The sequence below is a fragment of the Anopheles funestus genome, chromosome 2RL, assembly GCF_943734845.2.
Source record: "Anopheles funestus chromosome 2RL, idAnoFuneDA-416_04, whole genome shotgun sequence".
NCBI classification, from domain to species: domain Eukaryota; kingdom Metazoa; phylum Arthropoda; class Insecta; order Diptera; family Culicidae; genus Anopheles; species Anopheles funestus.
The window spans coordinates 74,121,603-74,146,702 of record NC_064598.1 but is presented as its reverse complement, the minus strand read 5'-3'; the positions used below and the strand labels follow the sequence as shown (position 1 = coordinate 74,146,702).

Genomic DNA, 25,100 nt, shown 5'->3' with positions numbered 1-25,100 from the left:
CGTTTTCTCCAAAGTACGCAACACTACGCAACCGAGCGTACCGTCTCGAAATAGAACACTTGCACAGGTTTGTGTCACCGACCGATTGCCCCATATTTAAACGATGTTCTAGTTTCTCGAACACCGCACGACACAGCTTTTCCACACCGATGACAGCGGTAGCAAGAAGATGACACTAATTCGTCACCGTTAATACAATCTTGTCGAAACGATCGTTTAGTTCGTGGTTTGGGCCTGCGACGTATGATGACGCATCAACCAATAAGGGAGGAATAGTTTAAAGTGGTGGTTGAATAGCTTCGAAAACTGATGACGATTTAAAATCGATTCCGGAACCTTCGTGCTGATGTTCAATTCGTTTCGTTTACGACAAACCAGCAACACAATGTCAACGATGTATGTCAATTGATAAATTATTTAAAAACGTTGCCTCTAGAATTTTGGGTTTACTAAAGAAGATTTGTTGGTGGAGTGACGTGGAAAATATTGCTAATAAAATTCAACATACAATAGGTAGCATCTCCGAAAAGATAAGCGCACATACACCTACAGTGTATGTGTAAACAGTAAAAGTAACGCATCAATTTATGAAATGTCATTCCGCCTTTGCGGGAGAAGTGATACGATAAAAGCAATGACTCTTTTAAAGTACATCACACGGCGCGTACTTAAGTCGGTAACGGGGCCAAAAAGGGTTCAACCGGTTTATGTTGCGTTTCCCCATCAAAGCCCTTAACGATACACCATTAAATTCTGTTCCACAGTTACTTTGGAATATTCAGACATGACGCTCGGTACCTTCTAAAATGACTCATCTCAGATACAGTACGAGAAATTCCTATAAGCGCACATACATTTTCCTAGATATTTTTAAGAAAACGAAATGAAATTCAATTTCTCTTTTTTTATGAATTACTATTGCTTCGTTTGGTTTTATTTTAATGCTTTCATAAAAAATTGTGCGATTATAATTTATGTACATAACTTTTTTTAAAATTTGTGTGCGAAATTCCTATAAGCGCAGTCGCATTGTCAATGGCTGGTCCACCTTTATATCTACACCTTGACTATTTGTCATGCATGACATGATGCGGGCATATTTGTGTGTGGGTATACTTAACAATTAAGCGTTTTGGAAGCATTTGAAGCACTATGCCGAAAGGAAAATTCTTAAACGAAACAGAGCAGAGATTGATCCTCGAGTTGAAGGATGTTGGCTTAAGTAACCGAGAAGTAGCAAAGAGAATCGGTAGAGGAGAAACAGTAGTACGAAATTTCCTGAAAAAAGGTCAACAATATGGAGTCCGGAAGAAAAACAAGGGTAATTCTAAACTATCCAATCGAGAACGGAACCGTATCATACAGCTTGGTGGGACTGAAAATTTCAATGCATCAGAAATAAAGCAGGAACTCAATTTACCTGTAACAAAAAGACGTGTTTGTCAAATTTTACGAGGTTCTGGACATCTTGTCTACAAGAAAAAAGCAAAAAAACCTAATCTGACTCCGAAGCACATTCAAGCAAGATTGGACTTTGCCAAGCAACACATGGATTGGAAGGCGGAATGGGGTGAAGTGATTTTTTCAGACGAAAAAAAGTTTAATCTCGATGGCCCTGACTGCTGTGCATATTATTGGCATGATCTCCGAAAGAGCCCCCAGATAAAGTTGAGCAGAAATTTCGGAGGAGGCAGTCCAATGGTGTGGGCCGCGTTTTCGCGAAAAGGTACAACTCCAATCGCCACAATTTCGACCAGGATGAATTCCGAGAGCTATGTGGAGCTACTGAACAGCGTTCTAATTCCATTTACAGAGGATATTATGGACAACAACTTCATATTCCAACAAGATAACGCTGCTATTCACGTTAGTAAGAAGTCCATGGGATGGTTTTCCGATAGAAACATCCAGGTTATGAACTGGCCGGCTCGTAGTCCGGACCTGAATCCTATCGAAAACCTGTGGGGGATCCTGGCAAGACGAGTTTTCAGTGGAGGACGGCAGTTTGAAACAGTTCATGAGCTACAAACATGCGTAAGAGACGAGTGGCGAAAAATTCCATTGGAAATGTTGGAAAAGCTCATTGACTCAATGCCAAACCGGATTTATGAAACAATTCTGAAAAATGGTAAACCAACCAAATACTAATAAAATACTAATTCATGTAATTTTGTTATTTGTATTGGTTTTTTAATATAAAAGTTAAAATGCGCTTATAGGAATTTCTCTCCAAAAAATGGGGTTTCTTCTTTAAAATAAGTGTTCGGAACATTAAACAAACCATTTTTGGTGCAATAATCTTGTTATTTAAATGCCTTTCATACGACATATTAAGGATTTGCAATAAGAGTTAAATTGAACCTGCAGGTCAAAAATTGTATGTGCGCTTATAGGAATTTCTCGTACTGTATAAAGTGTGTGAATGAAGCAAATGCAAGACAAACACATTACATCCTAAATGCCCAATGTTGGCTTGTTTGCAGAGGAAGAGGAGCCTTTTTCCTTGCCAAGATCGCTTATGCCAATCGGCTGACGCTAATCGGCCATCGGAAGTGCAAAGATCAATTTGTTCCAGCCGCGTTTGGGAACCGTTATCCTTTTAGCAAGTTGTAACACTTGTGTTATGTGTGGAGGTCCCAATAGGGGAAGCAAAAAAAAATCCCCAAAAGAAAACACAACTTCCGTGGCCAATTAGCAATCGTTCGCCTCAGGAATATCCCGAGGGTCCTCTGGGTACCGGAATGCGTTTTTTTGTTTTGTTCACTTGTTCACCATCACCGTGTGCGACCTTCGTCCGGTACAATTACTCTCAATTCCCCCGGGCGCCCGTTGTTCAGACATTTATCTTTTGGAAACCTTTTTCTTTAACGTTTTTGTTCCTGTGTTCTGGAATGAAGCACATTGCACAGGGTGGAAAAAACAAATAATGCTAATAATTACACCGTAGCGGAACCAACGAATCGGGTTTCCTTACTTGCCTTTAGAAGATTCATCGTTTTTTTTTTTTCTCTTCTTCGTGACTGATGCTTTCATCTTTAAGAATTCCGAACACACACAGAACGTGCCTACGCTCGTTGTAAACACTTGTTACGCAGAGAAAGAAAGAGATAGAGCTGACCGAGGAAATACTGCTCATTTGACTGATGGCTCGTATGCAGGACATTAGGGCAAAACTTGACGTCCGTTGGACGCGTTGGGCAAACTTCGACGTTTTCTCTTCAACCATTCGATACCTGAAAACAATAAACTTTTGGGCACTTGGCTTGGTAACGGCTTGCTACACATCTTGCACTCGTTTTCTCTTTCTTCCTTTCTTTTTACCTCAAACCCGACGTAATTTTACGTTGCGCCGTATTGCTCGCTGGTGTCTGAGATTGAAATTGTGTATGCGTTATCCTTAATTTCCTTCAAATCATCCTTATACCGACAACACCACACAAATTGTTCATAAGAAAAAAAAAGGTTTCAAGACCGCCCAAAATGCTTCAAACCTACCTTTAGGGCTTTCGGAATCAGAGCAATGATCATGCAATATAAAAAAGTAAAACAAAACAGAAACACCTTGCGGTTTTGGGAGTTGCTTTTGCAGGCGGAAGATAGATTTTTGAATTATTCACGCTGTCTGATTAGTGTTTCGTGAGAATTCGTGTGTAGTGGGGATCATTAGAACTTGCCGTCGAAGTAATCATTTCACTACCAGCAAACATGATGCAAGGGAGGAAGAAGAAAAATACATCCACCAAACCAGCATTTAGAGGGCTTACACAAGGGTCCGCAAAACATGTTGCACGTGAATGCGGGCCATAGTACTTGAACCTTCGGCACACACCTGCAAGATATGTCGGTCAACGCAAGTTCGTTGCTTAACCCTCCCCGCCTGGCACGGCACTCATGTTTCTTCACCGCCCTAAGGTTAAAGTATCGATTTCCCACCCCCAAAAATTTTGAGTCCAACTTCCAATAGACAGACACACACACGCACGCAAGAACACGAAGTAAAGGAATCGATTCCCATCTTAAGCTAGTTTCCTGTGTCCTATACGCGTTTGCTCTTGATGATGCCAACCCGGAGGGGGTGTTTTCGTTTAGCGGCTATCGGTGGGCGTGCATCGCATAAATTTTGCAAAATCCTTAACCGGGGTCACCCAACCCAACCAGGCTGCAAACCAGAAATCGATGGCTAAACGAAATTTGATACTGTCTAACGGTCCACAAACACAAAGCCAAACCAAACAAAGTGATTAAGGGAATGTGTTCCATAATGTTCAGTTCGGAAGATTATTCCCAAAGTTTGTTACAAATCAAATCGAAAAAAAATGTTTTTATTATTAAAAAAAGGTTATTGCTAATCTCAGATTAATACCGATTTAAAGAAATAATATTTAAACAGCTCACGTTTCACGCAAGAGAAAAAGTTTGCGTGCCGTCAATTTCTCCTAGCTTTAAATTCCCCAAGATGATAAAGCCATTAAACGATCGCTCGTGGCTATAAGTGATCCCGGGAAAAAGGGCAACTAGAATTTCTCCACTGCATAATCGCGTGAGCTCCAACTGCTTGAAGCGTTCCAAATTCTATGCCACCCTCGCTTCGGGGGTGGTGCAACTGCTAACTGCTGGTGCCATCAGCTCGTAACAAGCACAAAGGGTAACGAAGGGCACATTCGATTCGATTGACCCCTCTGAGCGATGGCATAACGTTCCACCAGCACCACCATCACCCATTTGGGTCTCTAATCAGCGATGGTTAAAAGCGATGTTGGCTACTTTGCATGCGCCTTCTTTTAACGATTGACAGGAATTCATCATCATCATCATCATCTGTGAGTTCCAACTTATACCGCAGAGAGAAAGTGGTACCGTTATCAAGGGAGGAAGGTACCACTATACCGTGGGCTAAAAGGGCGCTTGAATGATGCACGCATCCCATTCACATTCCATGACGTTGGTGGGAAAGTAAGCACCAACACAGCGATGCAGTCGGCTGCTCCAGCAGTCACGATTAGGCCCTTAGGGTTAGGACGAGTTGTTGTGGTTGTGTTTTATTTGTTGCCAAAGCTTCCACTTGGGATCAATCGATCTCGATTCGTTTAAACAGACGGACAGCGCAAGCATGCCGATCGATTTTGGGCTGTGGGCAATTGCTTGTTACTGTGTGTGACCGCTGCTTATTCCTGTTGCTGGAAAACAAAACATTTAACAACATAGCAATTTTGTGAACCTTTTTCGTGTCCCAGCAATCCTTCAAGTAGGGATCGCGTAGGTAAACATATAAATCCTTTTTTTGTGATCCTGCCCATCCAGGAGTGATGGATTAATTCATCATCCAACCAACGATCGTTTCGGCTCGATCGATCGATCAAGAGTAAGTGGATATATCGACCAGTACAAGGAAGTAGTTTTATTGGAGTGTGTTGCCCATAGCAACCACCCGGCAAGCTTATCGTCGTGTACGTTTCTCAACCTTCTTCTGTGCGTCGATCACCACCGATCGAAGGAACCGATCCTGTTGAAGCCGTTGAAAATTATGGTAATTCCCGATCGCTTAAGGGGCCTCTTCTACTTTGAAGTTTGCTTCAAAGTCACGCCGCATCTTAACCCAGTCGCGCCGTGTGTAACCATCGGTGGTCAGTCAATTGCCGGCCGTAAGTTATCGATCATTATTAATCGGAGCATGCTTTATGTGCTTCACCGGCGGCCATATTCTTGGCGCTGAAATAAGACGAAACTACTTCCGGCGGCGGCTTCTGGTGTGCGTGGCAAGTGTTAACTTTAGAGTGCTGGCCACCGGGTAACCCCTTTCGGACCGCCCGTTGGTGGGAAATGAGTGGGATGAATCATGTAATTTACCCCGGGGCGGTGGCGTTGATCGTGCGGGATGGTGTCTGCAGTTTTTATTACTTAATCTCGGTAACGATTGAAAAATAATGGAGCAATAAATTCATCCACCCGGACGATACACACAATACACAATCTGCATCACTTTGCAAGCAAGATGTGCATTGATCTGCTTTGTACTTTCAATCAACAAAGTGAAGCATAAGGAGATGATTTTTGCATTAGCGCGATCGTTAATCGGGTTGAAAAAGGGGTACTGTTTGATGATTGAATAAAATTACCGTATGAGTGGGCAAACGTTTTACAAATAATTTGCTGAATAAAAATATTCAGTAGAAATAGTTGTACATTTTGAGGTAAACTTGACAAAGTTATTAAAACGCCTCAAGTTATGCAATTTGCTAAATTAAACTTTGTTTTTAGAGATTTTTAAAAATATTTTTCCAATTTACAACATTCTTGTTCAGCATTTAAAGCTGTACCGAAACCAAAATGAATTTAAAGACGCCCTACTAACAGTGACACAGCTGTGACAGCATGATTGTGTGTCCATCATTTGGATCAAATCTAGTTCAAGGTTACAATTGAAGCATCACATGTTGGACTCGGTCCACAAAATAATTAGCTACATCACATTCATTTGCAGAATTAATCACATTAGTACGGCGTATTTGGGAATGAACACTGTTTTTGGAATCATGGCACAGCTTAGCTGTAGCACCATATGTTCCCCGTGCAGTCGTAAAAGAAACCGACCGTACTTTAATTTATTTGTGTAAAAAAAGGTAATAAAACGTGGAACTGTTTTTCCCCCTTCTTCTATTTGTTCCGGACGCATAGAAAACGGCCTAGCTAGTACAAACAATTGGTCGTGCGGCGATATGGTCCTTTGTGTGTGCCTGAAGCACACATTCCCATGCGGAACGGAAAATTCATTGCTTCATCGCCCAGTTTCTCTATTTTCAGCCATCAACTTCACTACTGACACCTGTCATAGGAAACGAATAGCACACCCGGTTCCACTAGCCGTGGTACTGGGTACATACTACGGAGCTTGTGTTTCCTCCGAGGGTTTGCCAAAGCGTTGGCAAAAATCCATCATCCAATCCATCGTCCCAACGTACGAACGGCGGAGAGGAAGTGCAAATAATACCTCCCGGCCCCCAAAAAAAAGAAGAAGAAAACCCGCGACAAAATATAGAATATCCTCTACCCCAACGGAACGTGGCACACGAACGACCCAGGTGGAAAATATGTGTATGCGCGAAATATTTTCGTGTCTTGCTTTACCTAGAATGCGACCTTATTTTTTTTAGTGTGTGGAGTTGCTGTGGTGGTGCTCAGTTCCGGACGACAAGAGCGAGTAACCGAGGACGATCGTTGATGATGATGATGATGATGTTTTGGACGAGATGATGCTGTGTCTGGGGTAGGTTGGGAGTTTTTTTCTTCTACTGTTCACATCATACTCCACGCCACAACGAACACCGACATCTCTGCCCGATTCCCCGTGTACTGTGGTGGCACACGGTTCCATTTACGCTCGATGAAGCACATGGATTCGGGGAAAGCTGCCGGAAAATAGAGCCACAAGCCGCAGTAGCACAATGATGATGTCAAGTGCAAGGCTATTTAGCAGCCAACGAGCGGTTACGGAAATCTAAAATATCCCATCGGTATGCTGAGCACTGCTGGGCTGTAAAACCATCCGTACCGTTCCGGGGGGCCACCAAGGGAAGTGAGTACTCGGCAACAGACCACCACTGGAAGGTCTGGCCCGCTGTAATACGATTCAGCTGTAGCAGCATCAGGTATGGGAAGACCACCTTGTGGTGGACATGCCGCAGTAATAGAGTGTGGCTTCTTGTTGCCTTAGTAGATAATTACTGTCATACCGTGCTGTCGTCTTATCTGTCAACAGATTAACATTGACTTCATCAGCAAAACCGGCGACATAGTGCAGGACCTTTAGGTCTGGAATTGGAAGCTAACTGGCCTTTTTCTTTAATTTTTTTTTTGCACAGCGACGTACGCTATTTGTCATGTCAGCTGTCATCGCTTCTAGTATGCGTTGACACGAGCCCGTCAGAGTGAAAGACAGTGGACACGTTGGTTACGGCTACCGGTCCGGTGTTCCAACCTGTTGAAAGAGTTTCTTTGGTAGGGCATCGATAGCAAAAAAGATATGCTAATATGTTAAAGCGACGATTACAGAAAACACCCCCCAAATGCCTGACAAACACACACACACACATGATCAGTCGCAAACCTTCAGATCTATTCTCGAACATATTCAAATCCGTGGAACAGGTTCTTTAGCCCTCAATAAGCGAGACTAGTATTTGAATAGGTTTTAATCGGGAATAAAGAACATCATTCATAAATAAGTATTAAGCTTCAAGTTTCTTCGTCTAGCCCTTAAACTCCGCTTCAAGAAAAAAAAATGAAAAGGAAACAGAAAAGCACCATCAAATCCCAAAAACCACCTTGCTAACCACTACAGAAGTTCTTCATCTTTCAGGTCAGGGTCAGCGGCATACCGCTTCGACATCGTAGCAAAATGTCACCGTGCCCCGTGTGTTCATAAATAAACGATTCATTCCGTACCTTCTGGCGCTTTTTAACTATTCCCTTAAAGAACTGTATCGCTATCTAAATACGCATCCCCACAGTAGCAGTAGTTGTTGCTGCATTCTCATTCTCACCCATGCTCCACCAACATTGTAATGATAAATGGTAAATTATTTAACTGGGTCTCCTTTCATATATACCAACAACCACAGACACACACAACAAAAAAAACATATCATGAACTTCCCTTTAAGCGATGTGCGAGTTTATTTGCGTTATGAAATTGTAACGCTTTTTTGATGTCGGTGTGTATTCCCTTTGGTTGGTTTGGAAAGGTTGAAAAGCATGTAGGAAAAAGATTTACGACCTGAATGGTGGCCGTCTCTCAGGTCCTCGAGAAACACTCAATGTTTCCATGTGGAGCAAATGAACCTCAAAACCAGTGACAACTTCATCAACGATTCGTTACGATTCTGTACGTCGTGCATCTGAGATAAGGGGGTTGGTGGTGGAGGTTTCTTTTTTAATTTGTTAACTTAACGAGTCAGTTCGGGTAGCCATTACGTTAGTGGTCGACCCACCCTAATGTGCCATTACTTAATTGGTTCGGGTGCGTCCGAAGAGCCTGAGCACACTAATGATTGATGTATCGATGGGTAATTTTTCACTCTTCTCGTTAGCTCATACAAACCGAATACTTAGGCCACTAACGCGTTGCAGTAGCGGTGACACTTTCCAATAACGAGGTGGAATCGAAACGTGTTGTTGCGTAACTCATCCAAACGAGAATGATCGTACGGGGAGCCGGTGAAGTGAATGCTCGCGGATGATGCACCGCCAAGCCTATCCAGCTTTTGCTGATCTAATCCCTTCACTTCTTAATCTTCCATCCTACCCAGCTTGTCAGTAAGTCAAAAAGAAAAAAAGAGAGATGATTAATTACATTCCGTTTCCGAGACTGTTTTCTGTGTGGCCACGCGCACAGCTGTTGAACATCCGCAATTTCGTGTCCCATGACATCTTGAAGCTGTCAGAAGCGTTTGTAGAAGTAAAAAATCTTAATTTCTGTGGGATTTTTTATATCTCTTCTACTCATTTTTGAAATACATCTTCCTTCCCACAAACTGACCTATTACGAAAAAGCATAGTTGGGTGGAGACGGCGGAGGACTAGGTGAGTTTAGGGTGACGAGGTTGCGTTCGAAGATCGTGTTGCCGTTGCTGCGATCGGACGCTACATAAGCAATAAACACTTCCGCACAACCAACCTCTTCAACAAACTTCACCAGCAGGCAGGCAACCAACCAGCCGGTACGGTTGATCTGTAATTCCCAACACGAACCTATGTTGTGTCTACGGCCGTGTTGCCGTTCCGAATGCCGATGAAGCGATACAACACCCGCAGCAAACCCACTCGTGTGCGCCAGCGTACGAGAGAAGACCCCACGCGGAAAAGCGCAATCCAACGGCAAATGGCGTGAGGCGTGAAAATCGTTTCTAATCATAGTGTTTATTATGAATTATCCAATTTGCATACTTATGTGCACACATCGTCAGGCTTTCTGTCGCATTGCCTAGATCTGGGCGGGCTGGTTGGAAACGGTGAAACCCGTGCATGGACAGGACGCCTGTCAAAACATAGCCTAACTGTTTCCCGTTTTTTTCTCGCCATCCTTTATCCGACTCACCGGCTTGGATATTGATCGATGTGCGGTACCAGAACTGGGGCATGCATACCTGTCGCACATATTCACAAACCATACCGAAGCCTCTGGTTCGATTCGGTGGATAGGATTAAGCGACGTTAAACAATAGAGGAAACAAATTTCTTTTCACCTCGGGACATATGATATGTTCCGGGTGTAAAGACAACGAAGAAAAAAAAATGCCGCAGTTTTCCATATGACACACCTTGCGTGTGTGTACTATGGGACTGAGATTTCAATCTCACCATTTTTGTGGTTGGAGAAATAGAAATAAATGAAAGGCTTTTTGGACCGTATGTTACACATTCGCATCAAAACACCCGCGCCTGTGTTACCGACAAAAAGGGGAGAGCTTTTACCAGAGATGGTGAACTATTATACCGATGAAACATATCGGCAGAGTGTTGTCGTGATTATTACTATTATTAGGAATCATTTGTATTTTTAACAAGTTGAAAATGAAAGTGGATATTAAAAATTTATGTTTTCTATAAAAAATTGCCGCCGCCTAAACGGGGAGTAATTAATGAACATTAAGCGTGAAGGTGAAATTTTGTTTCCAGAAATGTAATACTGATTCATCAAATCCTTTTTCATTCCTAGTTTCAATATTATATCTGAGGTTATCGTACAGAACTATTAGTTGTTGAACTTCTAAAACACTCTAGGGAGGTGAGCCGCAGACATTTAGACAAAAATTGCTGGATCTACGACTTATCTTTGGCAAAGTGTGTAACGAAGGTACAAATACCAGAACCACAAGAGAGTGATCAGTTCTACGCGATACAAACAGTGGTACTGCGCGTTATCATTGATTGATCAGATATATGTAGATGAGATCAGATACAGCCTTGAATGAAATATGGCAGGCATAGACTGTGTGTCCTATAAACGGGTTGGTTACCTGGCAATGTCGGGAATAACGTGCTCAATTGTGAGAATGCTTATCATAAATCTAATAACTTCAATTCAATAGAGTCTTTTATAAATATCTACAACAGTGACACTTTTATCCTTCAATATAGTACACTTCATCGAGACTTGAGTTCACGAACGGCGATATTTAATATTTATTAAAACGTATCGAAACTATCAGTTGAAGGTCCTCTCTAAATCCGCCGACATATTATTACAATTTTTTCGAAGAATAATCAACAGAATTTTAATCCTCTTACTTGCTGTTTAATATTCGCTTATCTTAACACACTCGTCATGGAATAATTTGGTTATTTTGAAAACATCATCAACAAGTCCCCGAATTGACCAAGGTTAACCCTTCATCGTATCTTATCTTGGGGGCTTCCGTTCTCAACCAAACGGGTGGCGTCCGGTAAACAACTGCTATTCACCACGGCTACCAGTGTTGTGCTGGAAGGCAGATTCAATTCGAACCTTCCCAATCAATCCCAACAGCGAAACACCGTTCCACTAATAATAACACCTCTGCGGTGTGACAGAAGCTTCCACAGTGTATCATTAGTAGTTCATTATCATATTTGCTACTGACCGAACATTCCGCAGTAATTATACGCTGCGTAAGAGACAAACGAAACAGCGAACAGCAGCAGGCTCCATTAATTGTCCGTTCCACAATGTGGTGTACCACACACTAAACGGTAGTTTATTTATTCTGTTCACACGTGTTAAATTATGAATCAACGAATGGCGTCACGGTACTGGGTAAGAGCTACCTTCTCTGCTAACTGCCTTCGATCGATCGATCGATCATTGGCGCACATCGTGTGCTACACTAATCATTCGGACACTTAATCGATCGACGCACCAGAGCGCTAATCAACGGATCAACTAATTGTGCATCCACCACTGCAAACCAACGTTAAACGGTTGATCGACGAAGGTTTTTATGGTCGTTTTCCTGTGAGGAGGTTACATTTCAGTATGCAAAATTAACACTTCGCCCGGACGACGATGCACTTCCATTACGAGCAGGAACTTTTGTGGAAGCACGCGCCGAACGAATGAAGCGGAACCAATTGCCTCTGAAGCATGACGTAATGACGAATCGGATGGGAGTCGATATTTTAGACGCTGTGATTCACATGCTCCCAAGTGGATCAAGCCTTGGATATTAAAGGTGTATTCCTAATGCACCTGATGTCTTTATGAGGGGTTGTAATAAAAAAAAACACAAACCCTGCCTTAATTTCCGAGTCATTCTGATTCCTTTTTTTCAAGAATAAAAGATTCTTCTAAACAGATAAATGGCATTTTGTTGTAACTTGTTTCCTTCCCCTTTTTTTTCGTTGTGGTGATTAGGGCTTGGCGCCCTTTACTATCGCCCTGTACCGATGACCTCGACATAATCCGTACGTTCATGAACTTCATGTCACTCCCGCGGAATGTGAGTCATGTTGTTGTGTTTCGTGTGAACGACAATCAGAAGATCAACATACACAACAAAAAAACACGATCACGCGCACAGTTTTGCCACAAAACTAGATCACGTCGGGAGGAAGATCTTTATCGATGTGGTGTCGGTCGGCTGTTGGTGCCTGTCGGTCGTCTGTCGCATAACAATTCAATATGCTTCCACTCCCTGTGGCACGAAGGAATGCTTCTGGACGGAGGTTATGAAAAACGATCGTTATGATCGTTTCATCTGGGTTAGCTTAATCCTAAAATCTCATAGCTTGTTGTAGTGCTTGTTTCTTTTTCCCACCTTCCTGTCTCAAGCTAAAATAGCTCCAAAAACGTCAATCCGACCAGGTCGGGATGAAGCAATACTATGTGAACAATTTATTCCAAACACATGTTTTTTGGTTGTGTTCTTTCTTTACGCTACCCACTGCGTTGCGCCTCTACCGGCAAAAGTGTTAAATCGCGTAAAATATGAATGGAACGAACGGAGCGCTAAATCTCGTCCCCGTGTCAATGGCTGCGGAACCCATTCCGTTGTCCCGTGGCTGACTGACCGTGGCTCATATTTGTACGTGAACCATTTTTGCATTCATGATTAGGATACACGGATTGCGACAAAATGGCTACCGGTACCGGTACCCCGGTAGAGAAGCGGTACGGCAACAATAAAAGCGAAACAAACTAGACAGATACTGTTCACGGAACTCGCCCTGGAACGGGTGCTGTCACGAATATGCAGCAGCGGTACAGTGTCGTGCTGCATTACGATTCTGGCACTCGCGTTTCTCCCAAGTGTGTCAGAGGGTAGGATAATTTATCGCCACCAGCAACATACATACACACGCTGACAGTGATGACCTCCAGACACCAGAGAGAGGTTGATGTGGTGGAGGGCTCATGGTGTGGTACACCACGCGAGCCTCAGCAACGTAGTGAAAAGTGCCATATTTCAAACACCTCGAAGCTAACCCGAGACCACCCGGCCTCCTTTTTACCGGTGGCAGTATGGCTTGGGGAATGGTGTGACATCCTTTTATGGATTTGCAATAAACAATTCGTTCGACGTGTGGTGTGCGATGAATATTTTACACAAAATCCTATCCCGAATCCTATCCCGCTGGGGGAAGGAAATAGGAATACACCATAGTAAAAGATGGCACACCAAGCACACCGATAAGCGAATCACCAGGATGTGAATGGAAAACTAATTCTCACCGATCGTTGATCGTTCTGTGTGCGGATGTGTTACGCGTCTAGTGTTTGTACTTTGTCACAATGGGAGATTAAAAATAGAATTACAACAATGAATGTATAGTTGTGCGTGAATGTTAAAGCTGTTTCTATCAAATATTTACAAAACTGCTAAAAAATTTCAAGGGAACGTCCGGTTTTTGAGGGGGCCAATAAAATCTGCATTTTTTTAAATCATCCAAATGAAGTCAAAAAAAGAGGCAGTAATTGATTAGCGATCGCATGAAAATAAATCGCAACATCAGGAGGAAACCAATAACCAAAAAATCCCCCTAAAAATAAAATACAAATTAATTCCATCCTGTTTGTGAAGTGACTGTATTAATGAAGCACCAAAACAGAACAAACGATTTGATAAATGCTACGCTTCGAGAAGGAGGTTTAGAAACGCTGCAAACATTTTCCTCCTTTTTCGTTACATCTTCCACACCCGGTTTTTGGGAGGCAGGTTATGGCGAAGGTGGATATGAATAATAATTGCATTTATCATTTAATCACCATCGTTTAGAATGTCTCCTTGTGTTGTGTTGTGAGCGCGCAAAAATAATGACACAATAATCCATCTTCATAATCTTCACTTGAGTTCGCTCGGAGCCCATTAGCGATCGTTTATTAGTCGCTGTCTTAGCATAAGCATAAGCTAATCATTCAAACCGCTGGCACCCGATGCAAATACTAATGCCCTCGGCTCATCCTTGACCGGAAGGCATCATTACATCAAAGCCGGTCGCGGGTGATGCTTCCGTTGGCTTCCGCCCCGAAGGCTTATTGGAATGCGAGCGTTTGAAATGATAGCATAAACAAGCGAATAAATTGTACAATCCATCTTGCGCATCCAATCCCACGCAGGCGGAAGGATTAGGTCGAAGTCCTACCTACACGCCAAAAAAAGTCGTTGTTGATATACCTTTTGGGAGTTCATTTTTCTTTTTCTCGTCCCAGGGTTTTTTATTGGGTGGGAGAATGGAGGAAAAACAAAAAGTGTCAACCAGAAATTTTCCACACCGTCGTTTCGTTTGGTAACACAAAATTTGACACAAACACCCGAGTCTCGTAAATAACCCAAAAACCAACCACCACTCCCCACACTAAGGCCTCACACGGGGGAGGCCATAATAACATCAACGACCTGATCTGAAGTTTATCAAATCGGCGAAACGATTAGGTTGCAGTGTACCGCGAATGTATCTTGAGCCGACATTGGTGTTAAGACCTACCCTTCCTGGGGCCGTGGAGCGCCGAGCGATGCCGTTCTGTTTGATTGCGCGACCGTTAAAAACGTTCGCGCTGTAAACAAACAATTTGTCATTCGTCGGTAAAAGATCGGAAAAGTTATTGCCGTGTTTGTATTATTTGGTGCGCCATTGTATGTCACCGCTTTTCCAATGCTCAACAAGTTTGTCATTCCTGGCGCCCTATGCTGTTTGCCTTTTAGGGGGGGGGGGGGGGGGGGGTTTAATTTCCTGGTGGTGCAAATGGTAGCACGTTGCCTTTTTTGAGGTGTTTGAGTGCAGCGTTCGAAAAGAGGCTTCACAAAATCACAATTAATCAGGCGTGAAAAACCACCACCTCATTGGCACGTGAAGCAAAGCGCTTCAAACACCTTTTGCGCTTTTTGTACCATGTGTCGCTCCTCAAAAAAGGGGTACGCGGTTCTCATCAGCCTACGCAAACAAAACTCAACGAAACAAACGGATTGGATTTTGGTACGATGTACCCGGACCGATCCGTTTCGAAAGATACTCCCCCCCCCTCAAGATATGGTGGTGCTCAATCAATCGGCAAAATGGCTCGCACACTACATCATCACCATCATCACCACCACTTCGTTAGCAAAATCAAAATCAATCAATTCAACGCACCATTCCGCAGGCATTAAGAGTGTTTTGCTAAATCGCTGATCGAGAGCAGCAGGGTGGGTTGGTTGCTATGGTGGCAAACATAAAGCTTACCACCGACGCAACAGTATGCTCCTTAACCCTTCGCGATGTAGCGTTTGGGTTTTTGGGTGGCAGGTTACTTCGATCCAGCAACTATACCAACGAGCGTTGAAAGCGAAGAAAGATTGCTTTTGAGATGGAAAAAGATGGTAAGGTAAGGTGGGGCAAAATAACCCCCTCTCGGAAACGTTATCACCTTTTTAGGCAATGGTAATTAGAAATAATTCTCACTTCACAAGCTGAAGAAAGTGTTTATGATGTCTATTATTATTAATCGATATTCTAATAATTTTTGTATATGATTATAATCTATATTCACAGATATTCTTTATAGTTATTGTTGCGTCCAGCAACGAGCCCTTTCTTTCCAACCGTTGACAAAAGTATAAAGAAACAGTTTTTCTAATAACAGAGTACAATCTTTAAATTAAAAAATCACTGTTGCTTCTAATGCTGTTTCTGTCGAAAAAAAGAGCACTAGCGTCCCTTCTTACGCACTTTTATGCTCTTTTCTATCCAACCGATCGCGGTCGTTACTCCTTTCCGAAGTTCATCCGAGAAGCCCGCGATCCTTCGGATCGGATGAATATCCCTAAACTTGTCGCAACCGTCTCGCTCGGTCCTTTCGCTCTTCATTTCGCTCGCTCATCTGGCGCTGTCAAACGTTGGGCCGTTGTTATAAACAACAGTTATCAATAATTCAATAATCAAAAATTTAGGTAAATCTTCACTTAATCAACTCTTGCGTTCCACTTGAAGCAGTCATTGATAAACGTTAGGATACTGAACGATCGTATGATCGTACCACAAAGATTCTTGTGGAAGTCTCTTCTTGTTTGTGATTTGTGTCTTAAAATGATTTTAAAGCACATTAGTTTAAATCAATAAAGTTAGCTATTATCGCTTAGCATGAATGCCACATTGTTCTCTCTCGTTCCCTCTCTCTCTCTTTTTCTCTATCTTCCTCTTTCTCTGTCTCCCTCTCTTTCTCTATCTCTTTCTCTTTCTCTTAAGGACCTCTAAGACCATTTCTGGTTTACTAAACTTATTTTTACCTAGCCAACCGGCATGACCTCAGCGGGCAAAGAAGAAGACTTATTTTTATCACGTCGCCAGATCGTCAGTCCTTGCGACAGGGAGACGGCCTGAATGGAATATGATACCCGGTCTTGTCTATCACATTGTTACGATAATTGAATTGATCTTTGATCTTCGTTAAACATGAAATAAGCTTCATACAAATGATTCATTTTGAAATCTCAATTTCATTGCCGATTCTTGATGGAAAGTTTGCTTGCTTATAGCCCCATGCTACGCTATATAATCATTCCCTTGACAGATTGCCACAAAACCCGCACACACACACACACACCGTTGCAATGAAGGGGTCAATTTACTGCCAAACATCCTCGTCCCGTGGCACATCGTCGTGTATCGTCGGCACGTCAATAAAGATTTCAATTAAAAATTCATTATTATTTGCCGGAACGCGAAACCCCCCCCCCCCCCCCCGTTTTTCACACACGCCGTGTGCGAGGGCTGAGCCACGCGAAGAAATTCGCGACTTCTTGTCATTGATGGCGTGTGCCTACTCTGACGGTGTGTGCAACCCTCATTAATATTTACTGTATATGTGTTATCTTTTATTACGATCGCTTTGTCGCATTTCACGCGCACATGCGATTGGGGAGGGGAAGGTGATGGGGTTTTAATGATTTCCACTCCTTCAAAATCGCGCATCGAGCTTTAGTGCTTGCTGTTCGGGGGCACTTCCTCCTACGCGCATAGTGTTCGTGGAAAACTGTTTACTGAGAAAACGGTAAGCAGCCATCAAAATGGGATCTAACCCCGTCACTAAACGCTTAGCAATTGTCGCGTTTGCGAACGCGATTCAGAAAAAAATTGCTAAACTTCATATAACAAAAATTGCGAGAAGTGTATATTCAGTGTATATTCAGCAAAAAATCATTATTAAAAAAAAATAAAAAGGTAAACAAATACAAATTCTAAAATTAGATCGGTTTAAGGTCATTAACTATTGTAAAATTTAGTAAATTGCCTTTATATTTTTTAAAGTACGTACGTGTTGTATATAATTATTGTGAATGTAAATACTATTTTTAAGATAAAAGAATGGCTAGAATGAAGAAGAATGGCATCTCATCTCGTGGACATTTCCCAAAAAAAAAAATCTAAAAAATTGAAAATCTTATAAGGCTATAGCCTTAACCTTTTTTTTTGAAATTTAGGAAAATAATACTTTAAATTTTTAAATACTATAAATTTGAAAATTTCCTGAGGCCTTAGCCTTTTTTTGTGGGGAAATTTAGCAAAATTTTAAAAATTGATTTATTTTAATGCGAATTGGTGGAAATAAGTTTCTTTTCACTCAAATAATGCTTTAAATGAAAAAAAGAACAAAACATAATAAAAAAAATCTGAAAATTTGAAAATTTCCTAATGCTATATCCTTAGCTTTTTTTTGAGTAATTTAGCAAAATTGATAAATTGATGTATTTTAGCCGCCATCGGGGCGGCCCGATGGTGCATGTGATAAACGGCGCCAGTCCACACGGCCGGACCGGGTTCAAATCCCATCCGGACCAGCGACCTGTGTGGGCGACAGAGGGATCATTGCCACGTCGGCAAAGGTTCGCCGTAAAACAATAAGAATGTACATACAAAGGTTCAACATTCGCACCGTCGTCAACATCGATTATGTAAAAGAAGTGTCAATCAAGTGAATTCTTTGCAAATGACTACAAAAAGGATGCACAAAAAAAATACGTTCCATTCTCTTTCTTTGCATGCACTGGAAAAAAAGAAGATGAACCGATTCTCCACTCCTCTGATAGTACCAGTGTAGTGTCCTTAACGTCTAGAGCGTAAGAAGCTTAAAGCAAAAGCTCGCAAATGCTAAACAAGAAAATAAAAACAGTCACCCGCTGTGAGCAGTGATGTTTGATCTTCTGTTCTCCCCACATTGCACATGCTGCTTGCAGTTATCGTCCTTCCGTGGTGCTAGAATGTTGCACCAAAGCGCAAAATATATGTTTTGATGGTGGAAAAACCGCCCCTCGTCCGAAGAAGGAGAAGAAGCTTCTTCGAAGATCTCGAGCTCACGGGTGGAATTATTGTCATCATAATTAATATCTTTCGCACGAGTGGGGCCTTCACTAGACGCTAATCAGGCGTAACGGGGCGACAAGAAGAAAAATGATGCCTTTGGTTAGGATATGATGGCACGCCACCGAAGAACCGGTTGCTTTGGCAAACGGCATAATAATGTCATGCCGGATTCCACTGGATACGGTCTGACCCCACGACGGGAAGGCAGTTTTTGGTTCATGCATCATGCATTAAGCGCAGAACCAGGGCTCCATAGCTTTTCTGCATCATTAGCGAAACGCCGCAGGATTAGAGAATGGAGGACGTGTTTCGCTTCCTTTCTTACGAGCTAGGGAAGCATGATCACCTTGCCTGTCCCGGTCCCATAGGGGAAGTTATATTTTGAGCGTTGGTCTAAAAATTTTCAAGCAGCTCAAGCAGACCACAGCAGCAGGAAGACTGAACCACCAACTTCAGAAACAATTTACAGCGCTCAACGAGGCGGGATAATTGAATTTAATACGTTATTTACGTGTCGTATGCTAATAGAGCGGATTAATGTAGAGTGGTTCGTCGATCGGTGAGGGGGAAGGGAGGGGGGAGGGTGGGGTTGGTAGAGGGTGGCTAGCTTTTCACATAGATCAACCAGTGCTAGTGGAAAGCATCAGCATCTCGACAGCAATTACTCACCCTGCAAGACGTGTAGACGTAATGGTCGGGTCTGTTCGGTGATGCGATTAAAGTGACTCATGTGTGCGCGCTCTGGCCATGTTTTTTTTTCTTCTATACGATCAGGTTTACTTGTTTGCAGGAAAGCGATTGGTAAGGTCCCCATCCTTACCATGGTGCTTCGCATATTTTATTTATGAAGCTTTTTTTGTTACTCCATGAAGTGTCGTAGAAGAGTCGTCTTGTACCTGGTATAATAGCCCGGCGACCGGTACGAAATTTCCACCCTATGTATGCAAAACAGACAACCCGTCGTCTAAATCAGGGGTTGGCAAGTTTTTGCAGGGTTTTATGCGTAAGCAAAATGGAAAATGTTGATGTGAATGGTAAGGAGCAATCATGCACAGATTTATGCAGGTTTTTTATGCCATTTGTTTAAATTATTCAAGTGACAAAATATTTTCTAGACTTTTGAAGTGTTTGCTAATAGTTTTGGTGAATCATGTTTCAGATGGATCGTTAGCATAAATACTTTCAAATGTTTATAATTTTTTAATTTACTTAGCACCTCAAGGTCGTAGAACACGGAATATTTAGTTAACAATTACTTTTTTCAAAGGATTTTAGAAAAATCTATAATTACCTCCAAAAGGTGTGTATTTAGTTATAATATTATTATAACGTTCACACTAAAATATCCTTTTAAAATCACATGAACTCTCATATTGCCTAGATCACGCAAATTGCGAAAAAATATGGTTTAGACATTAAAATTGCATTCCCTAGAACTCAATATACGCTCTCCAGCGTTTGACTGTGGACATCTTGTTTCAAATTGTTTCAGTCACTTAAATTGTCTCCTTCTATTAACAGATCCCTAATGTTTTAAGTTTGATAGTTTGAATATCAAATACCAACAATTGAAGCTTGCCCATCCCTGGCATTAGAATGAATCGGATTCACTCCGATCGACGAGCATCCTTTCAAGCATCCGACCATCGCACGTGACAAATAGACTTAACGTTTCGTGCGCACATTTTGCAGCCTCACAAACGGTGCTGCTTACGAAGAACTACAACCCATTCCACGAACCATTCCACGGTGTTATGAAATGGTGATGAACCATAAATTACTAATCGACCACAAACCATTGACGACGACGCACGGTACTACGGGTTGGCTCATAACTCTGCAAAGCTTATTGCTTGCTGCACGGCTTGCCAACTTGCTGCATGAGTGATGAAGCGAATACGGTGAATAGATAGGATAAGCGGGGGGTTGGGAAAACCTTCGGTTGACATCTTGCCGATGATATCATTCCGCCCCGTAGATGGTGAAATATTCTGGATAACGGATTCCTCGTAAGCGCGTATTCTCCATTCCAAGGATCATTCGTCATAAACCACTGGAACAATCACTCTCACCATTCAGCAGTGCCCGGTACCCGGTGTATGAAATTAATTATTTAAATTTATTTTACACAACATACCCACCGTTGCGCACTATATACAGTCTGCTGATCCATGCCGCGTCCATGGTCCGGTTTTCGCACACAACCAACGTTTATGGACCATGTTAGATGATTCTTAGCTGTCCCTCGAAATCGAATTGCTTTCGTATAAACCCGACAATCTTCATCATCGAAATGGTGTTTTCGAGATTAGATTAGATTTATTCCACCGCCGATGGTGTAAGCCCCAGCATCGGAACCATCAAACATGCACAGCATCGGTTCGAATTCAATCTCAATCTCGTGCATTTTTTAAATGGGTATACATTTTAAATTTTCCCAACTTACGCTCAAACCGGTCGAAGCAAACGCTGCTGAATGATGATTATTTCTTCCCGACCTGCTCACTGCTGTGGAGATGTGCTCGGAGTAGAGTGAATAGTTTCCGCCCGTTCAACAACATCACAGCAGGCAGTGCATGTCTTAGGAGCACAGTACATGTCTTGCATTCTTCCTTGTTGCGTCAGCGTGCTGAAAGATTTGGTTTACCTTACGAAACGTATTCGAAATTTTGCAAACAGTGTTGTACACGCTGCACCAATGACATCACCTAAAAACAACCGGAAAACGAGGCTGGAAATGGCAAAACCATCCAGCGAAACATCAACGCCAGGTGCCGGTGCAATGGTTTGCAAACCGGGCAAGAAAACGCGCAATCCGTACTTAAATTTTTTGCGCGATTTTCGCATTAAAAATTGTCACCTTTCGGTCGTGGAAATTGTACGCCAGGGTGCGGAACAGTGGCGTCGGATGACTGATGAACAGAAGCTACCGTACGTGAGGGTGGCGTTCTACACACCGCTGAAACGGCGCCGTTGTCCCTCTTGCAGGGCAAGACTCGGTCTGATGAAAACGCAGCGTCGCGCCATTGTGCGCCGGAAGCAGAAACAGAAACACTTGAGGTAACCGCAAAACTATTTAATCTCCTTATATTTTGTATATGAATTTTTACACCGGTTATCAAGCGTATCATCTCTTGATACGGCCAGGCCGTTCTAACCGAGCAAAAAAAAAAAAAAAATATCAAGCGTATCAGAATGGCAATCACGCAGCCTTGCCCTCTGCCAAACCCCAAAATAGTCAAACCGTCCGGATCGTTACCGTAAACGTTTGGAGTCACTTTGGAAAAATGATAAAAATAAACTCTTGTATGGCGTCTCTCCATGCCGTACAATAGTGCCGCTGCATGTACAATACTTTGACCCTTTTTTTTCTTTTTCGTCCACCCTCAACAACCAGGGCCGGGGGTCGGGTTCGCAAACGTTTGTAAGTGAACCGAAGTGAATTTCCTCTCAACAAAAAAAAGAAAGAAACACTTTCCCTTGTGAATGGGGTAGGTTGTTTGTGGTTCATTCTTTATACAAAACAGAGCTTTTATTGTTGGCCGTGTGTGTGTACGGTCTGTAGCAACCCACCGTTTACCAGCCATCGGCGCAGCAGCTTCATTGAAGAAGAAAGAACTGGCAGCAGCATCCTTCCACAACAAGTGTCGAGGAGGATGCACAGTAGCTTTTTATCACGGGACCAGCCTTCCGAAAAAAAAACACTGGCCCCAAACAAACCAAAAGAACAAGGTATACAATTTTCTTTTTAATAAATATTTCATGAATGGTTTTCGTTGTTTACTGTTGTTCCCGATGCGAACGACCAAAACGGCATCCAATTCCATTGACCTCCGACAAGCCCGTACCGGTCAGACTCCTGGGGAGAATTGTCGGTTTTCAGTTTTTGGAAGATTACGTCAAAATTTCTTACCTTAGGCAAGCAACGAACGGCACATGGTAGCATGCCGTCCATACCATGCAAAAGAAACATCCCTTGCTGTTGCAACGGAAGATGAACTGAGCCACACACACACATCTTCGGGAACTCGGGAGCATCGTATAAAGTTGGCGGTCTCATCTTTATTTCATGCAATGATTTCTTTATATCCACTGCGAAAGGAATGTACAAAACCTTCTGGACGCGCGTGTAGGGAATGTACAAATTCACCAATTCCAGACCCCGCAACAAAAGAGAAGGCCAGCTCCAGAATGGGAAAATGGTTCGTACTCGCGCCATAAAATACCTGTAACAGCCCCAAGGAATGCTTCGTTTGTGGATAGCGTGGTCGAAATGATCCTTGTCCTTGGGAGAGAATTTTAACGGAACGGAATGAAGTCTATCGCAATAAAGAAAAGAAAAAAAAACAACACAAGAATAGCGCAACACAGGAATATGACGAGAAGGCATCTCAATTCGTAACGTATCCAGGTGTTGTCGATAAATTTTACATGCGGCCAAACAGCAGCAGCGCGTTCGGTTATCCATAATTTACAATCAAATTAGAAAGCATCAGCATTTTGTAAGGAAGTGTCCCGAGGAGACGAGTACATGAACCATGGATAATGTTTGATTTTCCGCATGGCAGACAGGATGTACGGTCAGGCCAAAATTACGCATCACCTTACGGTCGTCTTCGTACTTCCGAGCTCTTCGTGCTTCCGGTGAGCGTTTCTGGAATTTTTGGAGCTTGAAATTTCCATTACCTCCAGATGGTCGAACGATGGTCCGTAAGGGCGTGTAACCTTCGCAAAGGAGGGATGATATCTTGAGCCAAAAATATACTTTCATTCATCTCACCCCATCGCAGTTCCAACCCCCTCAAACCTATCGCACTAATAGCTGAATGCGTTGGGTGCTGGGGTATCTGCTTTCTCATTGGAATGCCCACCTGAATTCAAAGGATCCCTATACATCCGCATACACACACACATAGACACACTGGTAATGCAATGAAGCTTGCTCAAAGGACAGCTTTTGCAAGCATTAGAAATAGTGTACGATGGAGCAAATGGGGATAAAAGGATCTACCTTCACTTTCATTTCATGTGCAGTTGGTACAAAGTTTACTGTTCAATTATTTTTATACAGTACATTGACATATATCTTGTTATAATCTTGCAGTAAATGTTACCATAATATTCTTTTTTATAAATTTAAATGTTAAAATTTAACAACATCAAAATATTCTTATAGTTTTGATGGATGTTCTCATTCATTTTAATCGCTGATATATTCAATTAAACCAATGCAAGGTAGTAGGGAACACTAAGTAGGATTTTTTTCATTCCTGAAGAAATGTTTATCTTCAGGGCTGAATGTCTAAATTCAAACTTCTAGAGGCAGTAAAACGTCACGAGAGTATTTCTCTTTTCTAAATTCGAGTAAAACTTTGAATTTTCTTCCTGTGGCAACTGATTAGTCTCTCTCTCTCTCTCTCTCTCTCTCTCTCTCTTTCTCTCTCTATCTTGGATTGACGACCTTAGAGGTCATGCAGGCCATCTCTGGCTCGCTTGACTTATTTTCACCACCTAGCCGGATAGTCAGTCCTTGCTACGAGTCACCTACGCCACCGGGCCCGCCCCTTTTCATTTGGATATTGAAACCAAGGATAAAAATATAAAAACTTCAATATTTATATATTGATAAATAAAATATTTCATGTAAATAAGATTGTGTCCGGAATAAATTCTTTACATTCATCATAATCCGTTTGATTATTAATCATATGCCTAAATTCCTGGACGGTATCCTGCACATCCATATCCATATCCTGCACTGTTTAGTGCGCCTTTGCCCCACTATACTCTAACGATCCCACAACGCGCGTGGTATGTTAGTTGATTGAATTTCTTTTTAATTAAGTTTCCTGAACTCTGGCTACCAACAGCATTAATATCGAATGCTTCTTGTTAGCTGTTGATACCGGTGACCATCTTCATCTCTGCTATGGACTTTCTTACTGACAATGAACACGTGGAATGTCCGGGCCGAATAGCATAAGACTTGCTAAACTAAAAAAAGTTTTTAGATTAAAAATTACCTCTTACCAGTGTGTGTGTGTTTTTGGTGGATTGTATGTCTTAGCAGCTTTTGCGAAGTTCCTTCACTTCAAATAAAACAACCAGTCCGCCGGACCAGGCACAAAACAAGAAGATGAAAGGCATCAATAGTAATGAGTTTGAACTGTTTGCACACAGTTTCAAGAGCTAATTTTCTCCAACTACACCGAGCGACAAATGTCAAACTGTTGGTGTGGCCTGTTCCGGCTCGTCTAACAACTAAACGCGCGCCGAATATTTACAGCGAT

The 25,100-nt window shown here is 42.3% G+C and overlaps 2 protein-coding genes across 7 annotated transcripts in view; one reads left to right on the top strand and one right to left on the bottom strand.

Moving 5' to 3' along the window:
- Nucleotides 1-25,100, bottom strand: part of LOC125766589 (uncharacterized) — a 51,262-nt gene that overhangs the window by 8,805 nt on the left and 17,357 nt on the right. The window lies entirely within an intron of this gene.
- On the top strand, nt 20,370-24,514 carry LOC125766619 (uncharacterized). Its single transcript, XM_049432813.1, has 2 exons — nt 20,370-21,870; nt 24,277-24,514. Exons 1-2 carry the CDS (start codon nt 21,407-21,409, stop codon nt 24,305-24,307), a joined length of 495 nt encoding a protein of 164 aa, XP_049288770.1. The 5' UTR covers nt 20,370-21,406; the 3' UTR covers nt 24,308-24,514.

Bases quoted from the DNA above. Each gene is read 5' to 3' on its own strand.
- LOC125766619 (XM_049432813.1), top strand. From the start codon at position 21,407: ATGTCTTGCATTCTTCCTTGTTGCGTCAGCGTGCTGAAAGATTTGGTT. The intron at 21,871-24,276 runs GTAACCGCAAAA...TGACGACCTTAG, and splicing joins CAGAAACAGAAACACTTGAG to AGGTCATGCAGGCCATCTCT.